The sequence below is a fragment of the Sarcophilus harrisii genome, chromosome 1 (assembly GCF_902635505.1).
Source record: "Sarcophilus harrisii chromosome 1, mSarHar1.11, whole genome shotgun sequence".
Classification (NCBI taxonomy): domain Eukaryota; kingdom Metazoa; phylum Chordata; class Mammalia; order Dasyuromorphia; family Dasyuridae; genus Sarcophilus; species Sarcophilus harrisii.
Genome location: NC_045426.1, coordinates 647,811,456 through 647,828,450, shown reverse-complemented (window position 1 = coordinate 647,828,450; position 16,995 = coordinate 647,811,456). Strand labels below are relative to the sequence as shown.

The following is a 16,995-nucleotide window of genomic DNA, read 5'->3' as shown; positions in this document are numbered from 1 at the left end:
ACCAAAATTGAACAAATCAGCTAGATTATTTCAGGAGGTCAGAGACCAGAATAGGGGAGCACAGCAGGAGGTATCCTTTAAAAATGCCTGGTTCAGAAAAGAAATAATATAAGAGAGAAAAATAAGATTGAAGTCTAAAAGCTGTGAACAGGACTAACCACATCAAGTGGTTTAGACTTGGGGAAAGAGAACCCAAATATTGTTTTAACTGTGAGTTACTCAGAAAAAGGATCAAAAGAAAACAGAATAAAAATCCAGTTAAAATTTTCTTTTTTTAAACACACAATTCAATCACCAAACCACAGTCTTCCAGCTAGTCGGCAGCAAGGTGCTGCCTAGGAAAGCTATTAAATGCAAATTTCTCCCATCCATGGTAATCAGGCTGTCAGGCTGGGCCCCCTACTTCTTTGTCAGCAATAAAAGGGATGGCAGATGTGCTGGGGGTTCAAGAGACACTGAATGAACAGAAAGCTTGGCGAATAATTCTGAGAAAAAGAAGTTCCCCTCCCTTATCCTCCCCCTTATAACACACCACTAGATCCCAACTCCACATCATATTCTATGACAGGGAAGTTCTTCCACCCCCACCTACCCCATATTCCCAGTAACCTCAATCTCTTAGATTCCCCAAATGAGAGGAGGAAATTTTTTTGATGGAGGAAGGATTTTCTTTCTATTATAGAAGCAAATCACCATGGTTAACAATCCAATCTCTATCACTGAGAGCCCAGGTGCCAGGTTCCAGAACTGCCTTAATGAGGTAGTTCTCCTGAGATTCAGAGTTACTCTGCTCTTCTTAGGTACTTTGGTCCCAACAGCCTGCTATCAGAAAACACACCAAGAAAGACCCACCAACCACTGTTGTTCTTAAAACCTAAAGAAAGCTATTTCCTAATTATCTGTCTCTTGTTCTCACAGCAATAATTTAGATTATCTATAGGGAAATGTGAGATTGTGAAGGAAAAATGTTATGTTCTGATTATAAATCAATTGGAGAAGGGCCCCAGTATCTGTCATATCTGGCTCCCAGAGTACTTTTATAAATTAGTTTAAAGTAAATCTTTCTTTCTGCATGCTTCCCCTTGTTTTATTTTGCAAAAGTTTAGAAGATACGACCTTCTTCTAAGGCAAATCAAATTTACTCTTTAGATTTCCCAAATGGGCCACAGATGGGTAAAGGGTCCATGCAATTGTACCTTTGTCTATTTGGTGGAAAGGACATGTAGATAGTACCCAAGCATGAAGTTGGCTGGGAGAAAAATAAGAGAGAGGGAGAGAAGGGGAGGCAAGAATGTTAGAGAGCTCACTCTTTTCTCCCTAAGGCAAGTCCCATTGTTCCCCATCCTTGGCACAACTGCCTCAATGACCTTAGCTTACCACAAGTAGCTTCCAGGGCAATAAGAGTTCCACCTTTTATCAAAGCTGATTAGCATCCAACCTAGTAGCCCAGACCTCTAGCCTTTTTCCCTTTGTGTGGAGAATATTTAATTGTTATTGTTCATTTAGTATCATAGCTTGAGAGATTATTAGAGTAACCATGGTTTATGAACTCCAAATTTCTTCTATAAATCTTGGTAAAAATATATATCTTTTTCTTCAGATTAATCTGGGGCTAAAAAACTGAGGATTAACTCTTCAAACCATGGGGCAACTACTAATGCAAGAATCAGTGTTAGGACGAAAATGAAAAGCTTGAAACTGTAGCACAATGGTTCCCAAGTAGGGAAAAAAAATATATGAACTCTGAAAGAGGCAGAGCACAATGATTGTGGAAGGTATATACTCCTAAGGGCTTGTTCAGAACAGAAGGAAGCAAATCTATCTTGGGCCAACTGCCACATTGTGAAATAGATTTACAATGTTTATAATCTCTAGGGAACTGGATTCCATCTTTGCATAGCAGAACATTATTTACAAGAATTCCTTTTGTCTCTTGGGGACAGCTCCAGAGAGACCAACCCAAATACCACCCTCTCCTTTTAATGGGAATGTATTTTGTGTTAACTACAGCAGATATGTTGCTACTAACACCAGCAAATGTCCAGTACCCATCATTTTCAACGTTTTGCTCACTTACCGAAGAGGTGATCAATTAGAACCCAAACCTGTCTAGGACTCTCCCCTAGCCTAGCCAAGGAATTCTAAAGGCCAGAAAATGGGAATATGGGTTCTAAACAAAGATAAGACAAGAGGTGAAAGGGACAAGCAGTGATGGTCAGCACAGAGGAGGAAGTAACTATACTCAGCTCCATGCTAAGAGGAGAGAGGGATACATATTAGTAAATAAAATGGGATGATATCTAAGAATCCTTACAGTTCTAAATTCCTGGAAACCTTTGAATGATGGATACAAAACAGTATATGTCAGCCCCTTTCCTTTAAGAGCACTTAAAGTTTAGGGGTTGGGGAAGGACTCCCACATACAAACTGAACTAAAAAAGGTAGTGTTAAAGTGAATTCTGAGGCAAGTAGATAATTAGGAGAAAGCTTCACTGAGGATTTGAGACTTGAGCGGGCCTTGAAGACTGTTTAGGAAGGAATTATGTAGAGAAAAGGGCATTACAGGAAGAAACAGGGAAAAGGAAAGGAATAAGCACTATATTGTGCCTATTACATGCCAGGCACTGTGCTAAGGGCTTTAAAATATCTCATTTGAAAGATTAGTATTGGCAAGTATATAGGAGCAGAACTTGTACAAGGTGGCTAAGAGGGCAGCTAGTCTGGCTGAACACAGTGTTAGAGCAAGAGTAGTAATGATGAGGGCCTGGGTCACTAGGTGGGGTTGGCAGAGACTGCCAGAAGTACTGATAAGATCACTACCTGAGACAAGCAGGAAAGGGCATAGATGGAGACACCTTCTAGTCCTACCTTTGTGGAGGTGTTGAATAGCCCCACCTGGCTGTGTCTAGTCAAAAAGTCAAATTATGTCAAACCCAGTAACATTAAATTTCTGCTATAAATCTGTCCATGGTTCATGCCATCTTTGCCGAATCCTTTTTGGGCTAGCCCATGGCATTTTGCCTTGAGGTGTCTTTCTTCCCATCACTTCCCCCATGTTTCACATCTTTCCTCTCATCCCCCTTCACCAGAATTGAAGAGACTCCAGATACAGTTCATTAGATAACAAAGAAGTTCTATTTAACTTCATAATGGAATAAGAGCATAGACCCCCCCAAAAAAAGGGTTTCCACATAATAGGAAACTTAAGACAAAATGAATTCCAATTTAAACTTGCGCAGAGAAACAACCTTATTATTATTATTATTATTATGTGCTGAGGCAATTGGGATTAAGCGACTTGCCCAGGGTCACACAGCCACAAAATGTTAAGTGTCTGAGACCAAATTTGAACTCGGGGTCATCCTGACTTCAAGGCTGGTGCTCTCTCCACTGCGCCACCTAGCTACTCTAGCCGAATTATTTTACTAGATTTAGAAATATTTTTCCCTAAAGTCCTTTCTAGACTATGTGATATGTTGGGGACAAAAAGGCCTTTCCAGGGGTGAATGAATTAAAAGGTAATCTCCACTCTTTACTCCCAGAAGAGTTTAACCATGGGTCTCTCACATGGGAAGTGCCTTTTGCACTTCAGGAGAGGCATTCTTACATCCTTTTATTCAATTCAGATTCTTGATACAGATCTCTGGAAGGGACTCCACTGATTCCTTGAGGAGAATAATCTAGGAGGAAAAGGATTGGGTTGGCCATATGGTTGTTCAATTTCTGCAATATTAGTGCAGGACTGTATCTTACCTATTTATTATGTGATCACTTTCTTGTTCATGATTCTTCTAAATGTTACCTGAAATCTTCCTGGGGCAGAGCAGAGATTCATGTCAGAAGCATGGAGAACCAGGCCAGTCTGCATGCATATCTCATAAGTTAGAATTGTTTTGCATATACGTTAATGTTAAATTAAAAAAAAAAAATCAAACTGCTTCAGGCAAATGAGTCTAAATCAAAGAACAAATTATCTATATTTATCTTTTTTCTCTGACAACCATGTAGGCAGCTTTGGGCAAAGAAACTCTTCACAACCCATGCAGATCAGGAACTGTTCTGCAACTTATAGAAAGTTGCCTGGGTCACTGTCACTTGCCCAGGATCACAGAGCCTGTGTGGTCTATCAGATGGGGGACTTCCACCAAGGTTTTTCATCTTGCCTCAATAAGGCCCAGCTCTCTAATTCTGCTACATCTTGCTTTTCCCTCCTTTGTCATTTCAGTGGTGTGTTTGAAGTTTTGCACCAAATGATAAGATTAATGTTCAGGCACCAAATGTTGGGATTTGGTCATGTGAAGAATTCACAATGGCCACTCTCTTTGGCAAAAGGTAGGTTTATTTATGAGAAGTTACAGACCACATGAAGAGATACAATAGACACCAAGAATAGTAAATATGGAATAGATTTGGGAGAACAATAGGATTACGGAAGAATCCATTAAAGGAATATGCCATGAGGTGTGAGTATGGTTCCCATGTAAGTATATGAGGTATGAGTAGGAGTCCACAATGAGAGGAAAGATACCATGCGGCACAGGGGAGGGGTGAGGAGAAAATCATCATGAGGCAGAACACAGCAGAGGACTAATCCAAAAGGGATTCAGCAAAGATGTTGTGGGCCACAGGGGAAATTTTAACTTCAAGGGTTTGACATAGCTTGGATTTCTGACAGAATGGGGCTACCCAAGACCTCTAGAGGGTGGGACTATAAGGTTGAACTGGTCCCTTCCCTGCTTGCCTCAGGGAGTAATCTTATCAGTACTTCAGGCTTCCTCTGCCAACCCACCTAGTTACCCAAGACCTCATCACCAGTCCTATATGAAGGCTATAATGTCATTTCTCATGTGAATATCATTGTTAGTAATAAGCCACAGACTATTTATACCCACACCATGTCTTTCTCACGGTGACCTATGAAGCAGACAATTATTACAATATCTATCATCTCTATAGTATTTGCAGAGTTGCAAAGCACTTGCATATATTATTTCATAAAGAATAGCAACTATCATATTAGAAAAAAGTTGCATGATGGGGTTATTGAAATACCCAGGACCAAGGCTTCTAAGCAAGACAGGGAAGAAGTAGTGCCTCTAGTTTTCAAAGGACACAGAATGAGCAAGGAAAGGAAAGGAGAGTCACATAGAAAATGTGACAGATATCAAACTGTGCATACCCTTTGATCCAGCAGTGTTACTACTGGGATTATATCCCAAAGAGATTATAAAGAAGGGAAAGGGACCTGTATGTGCACGAATGTTTGTGGCAGCCCTTTTTGTAGTGGCTAGAAACTGGAAACTGAATGGATGTCCATCAGTTGGAGAATGGCTGAATAAATTGTGGTATATGAAAATTATGCAATATTACTGTTCTGTAAGAAATGACCAACAGGATGATTTCAGAAAGGCCTGGAGAGACTTACACGAACTGATGCTAAGTGAAATGAGCAGGACCAGGAGATCATTATATACTTCAACAACAATACTAGATGATGACTAGTCCTGATGGATCAGGCCATCCTCAGCAACAAGATCAACCAAATCATTTCTAATGGAGCAGTAATGAACTGAACTAACTATACCCAGAAAAAGAACTCTGGGAGATGACTAAAAACCATTACATTGAATTCCCAGTCCCTATATTTATGCACACCTGCATCTTTGATTTCCTTCACAAGCTAATTGTACAATAATTCAGAGTCTGATTCTTTTTGTACAGCAAAATAATGTTTTGGTCATGTATACTTATTGTGTATCTAAGTTATATTTTAATATATTTAACATCTACTGGTCATCCTGCCATTTAGGGGAGGGGGTGGGGGGGGTAAGAGGTGAAAAATTGGAACAAGAGGTTTGGCAATTGTTAATGCTGTAAAGTTACCCATGTATATATCCTGTAAATTAAAGGCTATTAAAATAAAAAAAAAAAAAAAAAAAAAAAAAAAAAAAGAAAATGTGACAGAGTGGAGTCTGAAATTCTTTTTCCAGTCCTTCTATCAATAACCTTGCTTCTTTCTGTTTTATGAGGAAAACAAAAATTCTCTACTTTAAACAAGATGCCCTGAAAAATCCAAATAATTCCATCGGAAAACTCAAAAAAGCATCATTTTCCCCCCATTACAACACTGTCATTTCTTTGGCAGTTACTAACTAAAAATTCTGCAAGTGAATATATTGTAAAGTGGACTTTTATACATAAAATGAATACTATATATGCAACAAAAATCAATCAACAATCTTCACCAACAAAAACAAACCCAGCCTGAATTTGTCGATCTCTTGAGAAATGAAATTCTTTAAAAAACAAAACAAAACAGTGAATAGTACAAGGAATCAACTAATCTGTGCACTTTTACAAGAATTCCTTCAGTTGGATACAAATCTGTGCCTTTTATCCTGAAGGTTAGGAATGGAGGAAGATCTGTTTTTTCCCTGGCCTAAGTAACAAAGAGATGGACCAAAGGGGAAAGAGAAATCATCTACAGAAAGAACCATCTAACTTTAGCATAGCAACCTTCCAACTGGCTTCACTTGGGCATCTACAATTGCCTTCAGTATAACATCAACAGTGCCTTTCAACCAAGCAAGGAAATTTAAAATACTCAAACACACCCACATAATACTTAAGCACCAAAATGGGCTTTGTGTAAACCTCAGGAACAGTTATCAGTTCTTTAGACAATTGAAGTTCAAGGCCTATTCAGTATACTCATTCAAAACAAATCTACCAATCTATAAAGTTAATCAGAAGTAAACAGATTCTGGGAGGTAAAAAGTGGCCACTAGAGCTCCCACCCTTTTTCTAGCCCATCAGTTCTATAAGTGTCTGATAAGACAGAAAGACAAAAGACAAAGACCATCCTTTTCACAAAGAACAGCCAATCAATTGCTGAATAAAAGGCTACAAAGCCACTAGAACTCATACTTCAAGCATCAGTCTCAAGTTTTCCTGGAGAGTTAACAGGTCCACTATCATAACATGAGTTGGAGGCCTATGCTGTCAAGACTCTTGATTCACACACATTTCTTTGGAGAGTCATATCCTATGGCACTTGGCAAAGATACACCCACAAACAGATGGAGACTAGACCCGACAATAACTCAACTAAAGGAGGTGATCCAGAATTCCCTTTTCAGGGCAAAAAGAGACCTAAGTCAAATATGTCAAGTAATAAAGGTTACCACATTCAAGGACAATAAACAATAAACAATGCAAGCAAATTCTTTGGAAGGTCAAATGTAGTTTACCCTGGGGAGAAACAAGGTGGAATGACATTCCCTATAGAATAGCAATCACTTCTTCAAACACTGTATGTCTGACCTTTCTAATAACCTTCATGGGAGTCATGAAAATTACATTTTGGTTCCAGTTCTGCCATTATTAATTTGTAAAGACAAATTCATGTTCTCTGGGCTTCTTTCCATTTTTCCCCCTGCAAAAAAGATAAGACTTAAGACCTTTGAGAAGGTTAGATGAACCTCTAAGACCTCTTTCAATTCTCCAGCTTGTAAGCTTTAGGACTTAGGTCCTATGTGCTGACCACTCTTCTCCCCTTCTCACTCATCTTTTCTGTGTAAACAGTATTCCTTTCATTACAGTGCAAGCACACAGTCTAAAGAAGCAGTATACTACTTTAAGGGCAAGAGGTTTGATCATAACTGCTACAGTCCCTTCAGCTTTGAAACTTTTGTGATTAGAAGATACTTACATTCCCACTAGGTTAAATTACTTTAAAAAAATAAATAACACTGGTTTCATTACCTGGGATACTACTGGTGCTCCACAAATTTACTCACTTGGATCACCAAGAGATCACAGAACATCATGTTCTGAGACTAAACGCAGAGAATAGTACAAAGAAACCTCTATCCTGAGAAAATGCTATTGACCAGTCTAGCTGAATCATTTGAAGTAGCGACCGAACTGAACTTTCTGAGCTCAGGGAAACTGTTATACCTAAAGATATCTTCAGTTAACCAGGTTGTACAAACCACAGGAACCAGTAGCCTCCATGTATTCACAAAGCAACAGAGTAACTTCAAAAGACTCAACTTCCCCACCCACTCCCATCCTTGGGAATAGCAAGCAGCAAATGTCACAAAAATCATGGAAAGAGAAACAAACAATCCCATCGCATTCACTCATTAGCAAACATCTTGAAATTCAGACACAACCAGCCCAGGAAATGAGAATAAAACTTCAGCAGGACCCTCAGGATCCCTTTACTCCTTTATCAATCCCCTAACGTTTTCCATAACTCTTCCAAACTTCTCCTCCCTTCCCCTGTCAGCTCCTGAAGCCTTAAACATCAACTTCCTCCCTTTTTTGAAGAGCTGACTTCTTTGTTGCACTGAGCTCCCCCATTTAGATTCTTTTCCACTTGTATCCAACCATCTCTCCTCTGGTCTGGAAGCCAGTGAGTTCTGTCCCTTGCTCTCTCCTCTCTCCAACATCCTCAAACTCTTCCACTAGCTCCTTAAAACACGATTAGGTCTCTTTTATCTTGGCTGAAAAAAATTACATTCCTTTGATAATGCTGTCCTTCTCTAGTTACCAGCTTTCAACAAACTTTTGTAGCAGCAAATGAAAAAAGTCTGCTACCCAAAGGCTCTATTTTTCTTATCTATTCTCTCCTTAATTCCTTGTAATGTGGCTTCTAGCCCCTTTGCTAAAACTGCTCTTGAGATCACTAATGACCTCATCATCACCAATCCAGTGCTCCTTTCCCCAGTCTTCACTCCCTTTGAAGTCAGGCTGTAGAAGGAGGGGCTTGAAGTGAGAGAGAGAGATCTGACTAAATTACCTCCAATACAGATTAGCTCACTAGAAAAAAGTATGCTCACTGATAAGGGGTCGTCCAGTCTCTGGGCTTGAATGAAAACTTCTAAAGAGAAAGAAACCATTGTCTTTCAAGGCAGGCCAACCTGTTTGTGCAGAGTTCTCATGTTTGGAACCTGCTTGGGACATCAAGTCTAAAATTGTCTCTTAGAACTTCCATCTACTATTACTCATTCTACTTTCTGTGGAAAGTATCTATACCACACAGTATAAATGCACAAAAATATCATCTATATTTTTTCCCTCTATATAAATCCAAAGTCTCCTTAAGGACACTAAAACTTTAAAATTGCATGACATTGTTGACACTGGCATAGGACTGCCCAGCATGGGGAACCCTCATTAGAGAAGATGCTGTGCTTTATGAGCAAAGCAGAATTGAATTAGCTCAGAAGAAATATAAGACTCGCAAAGTTAAGAAAAGTCACCACAAATGTTCAAAGGGACTACTTGTGTCTGTCTGATCTGTGGCAGACCATTCTGAGCTCATACTGATCAGACAATTGGACACTATAACTTGACTCTAAATAGTGATATCATTTTAGTCCCTTTCAAGAATGAAGGACAACAATCAAGCAAAATATCATATCTGATTTGTTAAATAAAAAACCATGAAGGATTTGGGTTCAAAAAAATGATGCAAGTTGGTCTACAACCTAATAGGTTAGGTTGTCAAATAAAAGCTATTTCCTGGTAGATTCAGATGCTGATACCCCCTATGAATATCTGGACCATCTGAAGATTATTTCTCTCAAAATGTTTCTAAGAACCTCCCAAATTCACTTCTATTAGTTATAGGAGAACGAAATGGGGAAAAAAGTAACTTAGTCATCTTCAGAAGGACTGAAGTTTCCAGAATTAAGGAACTGCTATAAAACAAAAGCTCAGTTCTCAAACACAGAGACATCAGGGAATCACTAATGGCCAACTGATACTAAACATTGGTGGAGGTGGTGGTGGTAAAACAGAGCATACATTGTGTGAGAAAACTGCAAGGCACCTGAAAAAGCCCCAACTAGAAAAAAAGCAATATGGAAAGGTTTTCTTCCTGCTTCCTCCAAGATCTTGCTTGATCTTTACATAATTGCCTCCTTTTCCAGGATGAGTAGCAAGGCAAGCCAGATTTGTACATCTGCAGATTAAATGTCATGTTTTCTCCTTAAGCTTGGAAAACCACTGCTATTAGAGAAAACTGATCAAATAGGCTTTTCTATCTTTTCAGAAAAAAATGGCTTAAGTTGTTGCTAATATCCAAAGGATAATCCACAAGTTCTTCAAATGGTCATCATTAGGTCTGGCGCCTTGTTCACTGAGGTTGTACAACCAAAGCAAGGCCTTCTGAGTTCATCAACAGGTCCCTGTCCAGAACAAATTAAAACAGGAGCCTTTCTTCCATCTGTCAAAGTCAAAGAAAGTAAGCCAAATTTCTTGCTGGTTTGGGAACAGGAACCTGGGGAAGGAAACAAAGCTAGAGGTGTGCAACAGCCTGGGGACATGTTATAAAAATGAGGCTGTTCGGTCCAGAGTTATAGTGTAGCCCCCTCCTTGGTGGGTCCCAAGCCCAGTTAAAGTTAAAGTTATTTGTAGTGGGGAGCGCCCTAAAGCTCTTTTTTTCCCCTCTTGTGTGATGGCCAGGATATTGTCTGCTCAGTCTGCAATCCTCTACCAGAAAAGCCTGGACTTGCACCTGGATGGCACCAACCCTCACAGCCACAAGAAGAAGCTGTGCCTTCTCCTGTGCTGCTTGAGCACTGGCCTTTAATGCTATAAAGAAGGCTTGGAGAAACCAGAGAGTGAAACACTATGGTGTTCACTAACAGACTATTACTATTACTAACAGACTACTATTATAACAGAGCCTTTCCCTATTTTCTGATGGAAATAGCATTCTCTCCCTACTCCAATGAGCTTGTATTCAATTCTCTGTGTTATATATACCCCACCCTACTTCTTTCCTCCTAAGATAATTTCAGTTCCTTGAGGCTAGAGGTTGGATCCCCCATGGCATCTGGCACAAAGTAAACTCTTCATAAAACAATAGCTACCCAAAGAAATGGAGAGCCTCATTTGGGCATCCTAATAAATATTCATCCTTCTCTCAGCATCCACCATGGGCTTGAATGCAAGGAGTCAACAGGATTTAGAGAGGTAAGGGTCCTCCGAGACCATCTACCCAACATTTTCATTGGATAGCTGAGAAGGCAAGTTAAATAATCTGCCCAAGAACACCCAGGGGAGTAAGATCTGGGATTGTAACCAAGGTCATTTAACACCCATCACACCCAAAGAAAAACCATCATCAAACTACCCACATTCTGTTCACCCCTAAAGGTAACTCAGGATTGAAGGAACTGTGGCTGTTGAAAATGCTGCTCTGCCAAAGCTCTGCCCAAAATTTAATTTAGGAGATTTTGAAGTCAAGATACTTAAAGGGAAGACTATTATGCTTTCTCCCTACTTTTGATTAGGATTGTTGATAAATCTCCCCTTTCTCTGGACTAGATCTAGGTAGGAATTAAATTCTAGAGCTCCAGCTCTCTACAGAACTCTGGAACTTTGCATTGAAGAGTTTCAAAGCAATAGTCCTCAATCTCTACAAGAAAAAAGAGCTAACTCATCTGTGGTCAGCATCAGACTTGGCCACTGATTTCACATGGGGGGTGGGGAGAGGGAAGGGTTAGGAAGAAGGAAGAATTGAAGGTAACTCAAGTTGAAGGTACAAATCTAAGTAACTGGAAGGATGATGATACTCTTAACAGAAATAGAGAAGTTTTGAGGAGAAATAAGTGAAAATGATGAGTTCCATTCTAGATATGTCAAGTTTGAGATGCCTAAAGGGCAAGCAGAAAAGATGTCTAATAGGTAGTTCTAATCATATGGGAATGAGGATTAGGAAATCAGGACTGGGTATATAAATCTAAGGATATAGTTGCAGAGCTAAGTGATCTTATGGAAGCTGATAAGATCATTAAGCAACAAGGTATGGAAAAGAGGAAAGGACCCAGGACACTTACAGTCTAAAGAGTTGGGTGAAAGGAAGATGGGTTGGGAAGGATGATACTGCAAAGGAGACTAACAAGAAATAGTGAGACAAGTAGGAGAACCAGATGAGGATAATGTTATGAAAATCTAAGGAAAGGGTATCTAGGAGACAAGGGTGATGAAAAAGTATCAAATACTACAGAGGACTCAAGAAGGATGAGGACTGAGAAAAGGCCATTAGATTTAGCAATTAAAAGGTTGCTTAGGGAAGACACTTTCAGTTGAGTAGCAGGGTCTGAAACCATACTTCAAAGGGCTGAAAAGAAGAAAAGATAAAAAGACAGTTTTTCCCTAGGAATTTGACTCTGAAAGTGAGGATATAAAATCCTAGCCCTCAGGAGATGCTTGGGTCAAGTGAAGGATTTTTAAGGATAGAGGAGATTAAATGCATATTAGTAAACAGTCAGGAAGTTTCGAGCACATAGGGAGAGACTGAACATTGGAAAGGGGAATGATCAAATGGGTTCCTAGAAGACACAGGAGAAAAGATCAGGGAACATACTGAGGACCTACCTTGGTAAATAAGGTCATTTCCTTTGTCAGTTTCTGAAGCAAAATAAGAGAGGAGAGATCATGTAAAGGACTTTGGAAATGTGGAAGAGGAGAAAATAAAGCTCACTACAATTCTCTTTTCTGGATAAAATAAGTCCTTTGTTGAAAGGAAGGGTGAACGAATGGCAAGGAAGGCTTAAAGAAAGAAGATAATGTCTGGAATAGCTGCTGTTAGGAAGGTCATATAAGATTGCCATGCCATTAGTCTGGGTCCAATTGATACAATGATGCAAACTCTTGTAGGGATATTCAGCAGTGTCTTAGAAGTGAAGAAGGTAAGCTAAGCCAGGGTTTTTTTTTTCAAGATGTGAGTGGAAATAGGCCAAGGGGGTATGAGATTCAAGAGCAGAGGATAGTACAGAGCTGAACTAATTAATTTTTAAAAATGGTTAACTTGTCAAATTTTCAAAGGGAAGAAAGTTAAAGCTAAAGCAGGGGTGACTGACTGAGGAAAGAGGAAGAGGTGGAGTAGAGAAACTAAGGGGAGAAAGGAATAGAAGACTGAAAGGGAGAGTAAAATCAAAGCCATGGTCATCCTTATATCTTCAGAGTTTAGATCATGGTATAGAACATGGCCATTGAGGAGGCTGTCTAACTAGAAGGCCAGGATGCTTGAAGGGGGATCAGTAAAGAAGTCTAGTTGAGTTTTGGAGGACAAGTAAGTTAGCGTGGGGGAACCAGATCTGGGTTGTGATACCCAGATAGATGAAATGAAGAAATGCTGTTGAGGGATAACAACCACAGTAGTGTCTACAAGGCAGTGAGAATCAAGTTCTTTCTTTCTCCTGGTCCACTGGAATGGAAAGCATGAGAGAAAGTGCATTCAGGACTGGACAGGACAGTCAAAAACACAAGGGTAAAACCAGAAAGATGTCTAAGATGAAGGGGAATTTATTTGCAGCAAAATAAAAGGTTCCAGAGGACATAGTGGAATGGGAACAGGGGAAGGAGGCTGGTGACTTGAGAGAAGAAGAGATAAGGTGAAGGGGAATAAAGGAATGGGTAGTGTGAGCACAGGGAAGAGATTCTGCTTAGGCAGCCTTGTTGTCTTGGACTCCTAGAATTCGCTTAGGGCAAATTGGATGGATTACTGACTGTTCCCTGACCTCAACCTGATCTCTTTCATGTCACTGTATTCTTTGACTGGAACTGATACTTGAATGAATATTTATTAATGACTCCTATGTTATAGATTTAGTTCCTGGAAGCTATAAGAGAAGGGTCCAAACCTCAAAGAGCTTACTAGTTGAAGAGACAAATCACAGAACTAAAGGGGTCCTTTACTATTACCTCAAATCTACAATGACTTTGTTAAAAGTCCTCCATTTCTTCAGACATCATCCTTCTGCTCCACCCAGCATCTTAATTATTTCAGTAGAGGATGGAAATTTGGAGAAGAAAAGTAGCTCTAGGATTTTAACTTTTAAAAATCTAGCTATAACAAAGTGAAATGTTTGAGTTCTCCAGCCCACAAGAAGGAAGCAGGCTTTAAATGATTCACTAAGAGGGTCACAATATAAGTAGTGGGGGAAAAAAGAGCAATGTGGAATGAAAGAGAAATACAACAAAAACTTGAGAGGTAAAGAGTATCCACAGAAGGCAGATCAGAATAAAAACTTAAAAGTGAAGCACAGAGACCTGAGAGTTTTGGAGGTAACATTCGAGATTTTCATTAAATCAAAGAATTTTCAAATAATTTTCCTGGGGGCCTTAATCAGGGCTCTTTAAACAAAGACAAATAAATGGAAACCAACTGTATCCAGGAAATAAACTACCTTTCCAAACTAGTCCCCCTCCCACCAAAGAATAATTAGTTTTATTTTTAAAAAATCTTCCAAGACAATAATCTCCTGTATAAGTCCATAACTATATTTCCCCCACCCACCTTAGTTTCCCCAGTGCCTTTTCTTTTCACAAGATCTCCTTTCTAAACAGCAGCCCTTCCTTTCTAAATATATTTTACTAAGTTCTAAAACTCCAATATTCACTGTAGCCTGACATAAGTTTTTCATCCTTCTATTCTAAAAATCCATTTCTTCCATACTACTTGCCACTTGATCACAATTCTTAACAGCCCAGATGCCACACTGCATCTCATGAAACTTATTTCTTCAGAAACCTCACTCACCACCCCCAGCCTAACACAACCATAAAGCTCAATCTTGCCTTGAACCAGGCCTTTACTTGCTTTCCTGACTCACTCTGTTCCTAATAAGCCCCAATTTTTCATCTTCAAAGATCTGATTTCATTCTCATCCATCCTTAGCATTCCTTCTTCCTCCTGTTCACTTCCTTTATTCCCAAACCATACCTGCTTTCATACTGTTCCCTGGGCCCTTAAATTCTACCCTCTCCAACAATTCCTGGCTCCCTTAAGTGCTCACCCTCAATTATTTCTAACTTGTATTCTTAGCTTTCCCTATACCTTCTTGTTACTTTCCCCTCATTTCTCCCACATTTCTCAAGACCTCTTACTTCACTCTTTCTTCCTCCTCTTAAATCTCATAATCACTTCCCTCTTCTCCTCTCCTGCCCAACATGCTCACTCTTCTCCATCTCATTCACTTCCTAAAGCCTAGTCTTCTACTCTCCCACCCCACCAATTCCCCTAACTCTCCCCCTATTCCTGCTTTCCCACTCTTCTGCAGCTGTACCATCTCCCCCCAGCTGCCTGGCCTTGGCTCCCTCATCTCACCATATCTGCGGAGATGATGGGCTCTGAAAGGGGAAGCTGTGAGCTGGATGGTAGTCAGGATGCAAAGGGGGCTTTGACAAACTACAGCACTGGACACAATCTAAAATGATGAAATTTAGCAGCCCAAGAGGGTAGTTGGGTTCAGAAAGTTGACTTCACAAGGAGAAGATGAGGGAGGCGTGTTTGGAAAATTTTTGTAAAAAGGACCCGGAGGTTTCAGTGGGCTTCTAGCTCCATAGGACCCAACAGTGTGATACAGCCGGCAGAAAAGCCAAGATACTTTGGAGGAGGTGGGGGGGGTTGTTGAATTAAGACCGGTTTTCTAGGAAGGTCAGAGAGGGCCAGGTCACATCTGGGGTCCCGGGCTCAGTTCTAGTGGCCATGTAGGAAAGGCCATTGATATAACCTGGAGGCTGTCCGGGGGACAGCCAGCCAGGCCCGCAACCAGCATTTATTAAGCGCCTACTCTGTGCCGGGCACAGGGGGCTGCAGGGCCTTGAATCCATGTCAGGAGGCGATACTGAAGGACCCGAGCATGCTTAGACTGGAGAGAAGGCTCAGGGGGCTTCGGGACGGAGAGGCGATCGGGGGAGGAGGGAGGGCCCGGGGTTGGGGGCCCTAGAGGGCAGGAGCAGGAGCAGGGGCCGGCAAGCTACAAAGGGGCCCAACTTCCCACCACGAGGCCGGGAGGGGGGTCGGGCGCCCCTTCCACGGAGGCCCTTCAGGCCGCCCCCGCCAGGGTGTGTGGAGGACGAGCCGGCTCCACAATGGGGTGTCCTTCGAGCCCCCTCCCGGGCCCCTCAGGCTTCCCCTCCCCCTCTCCACGCCGCCCGGGTCTGCCGCGTCCCTTCAGGCCTCCCTCCCGCTGCCCCGCCCGGCCGGACACCCTCCTCGGCCCCGGGCTGGCCGCACTCACGGCTGTAGAGGGCGATGCAGGCGGCGTCCTGCCCGGTGCGGACCTCGAGGCGCAGCGCCTGCTGCTCCGCGTGTCTCTGGATCTCGCCGTTCGCGTCCCCGATGGTGAGGAGCCGAGCGCCGGGGAACACGGACACGGCCACGCCGGGCCCCGCGGCCGCCACGCCGCCCGCCGGCCCCGAGCCCCCAGCCGCCGCTGCCGCCGCCGCCGCCGCCGCTGCCATCTTAGACGGCTCCAGGCCCCGCCGCCGCCGCCGCCGCCTCCGCCGCCGCCGCTGCCGCCGCCGCCGCCGCCGCCGCCCGGGCCCAGGCTGCAGCCAGCACAGAAGCCGAGGCCGGGGTGCAGCGCCCCCTGGCGGCTCCTAGAGGCCTCGCAGGCGCTGCCGCGGCCCGAGCCCCGCCGCACAGCGCCCCCTAGGGGCGGCGAGGGGAACCGCGGGCCGGGCTAGACACGCCCCCTGGTCGATGCCCGGGGCGTGAGAGCTCCCCATGTCACAGGCGGAGGCCGGGCCGAGCCGGACCGTCGCGCCGTACCTGCTTGTGACTCGGCCTTCTCCCCAGGAACCCGGCGAGTGCGCGCATTAAGAAGTGGCGCTGCGACCGGGCGAGTGAGCAACTAACTGCCCCAGCTCTGCAACCGCCACCACCCGACTTCCCCCGGGGTGGATATAGCAGAAGCCCCTGCCTGGCAGCCCCAGGGCCCTGCAGGCTACACCCTTCACGTGCCTCCCTGGGCCGCGGCTCAGCCCCGGATCTCATTCCCTGGCCTGAAGATTTGTCCTTCAGTCCCTGTAGATGTCCACCGCCAGCTGTGCCCGCCCACCTGTGCAAAACTCAAGCCCCGAGTCAAGCCTGCCGCACTCCTGGAACCCTCCCCAATCCATCGGTCCTGAGCCTCCTGGTCTTTGACCTAGTAACGAACTAGGCTACAGAATAAAGACAAAGAAAAA

General features: G+C 42.7%; 1 protein-coding gene across 2 annotated transcripts in view; it reads right to left on the bottom strand.

Annotated features, from left to right (window-relative positions):
- CARM1 (coactivator associated arginine methyltransferase 1) overlaps positions 1 to 16,269 on the bottom strand; it is a 51,255-nt gene extending 34,986 nt beyond the window's left edge. For both annotated transcript variants that reach the window (XM_031947547.1, XM_031947548.1), the window contains exon 1: positions 16,047 to 16,269. In XM_031947547.1, coding sequence (XP_031803407.1) covers positions 16,047 to 16,269 — 223 coding nt within the window. The remainder of the gene's footprint in view (positions 1 to 16,046) is intronic.
- Positions 16,270 to 16,995: the final 726 nt, after the last annotated feature.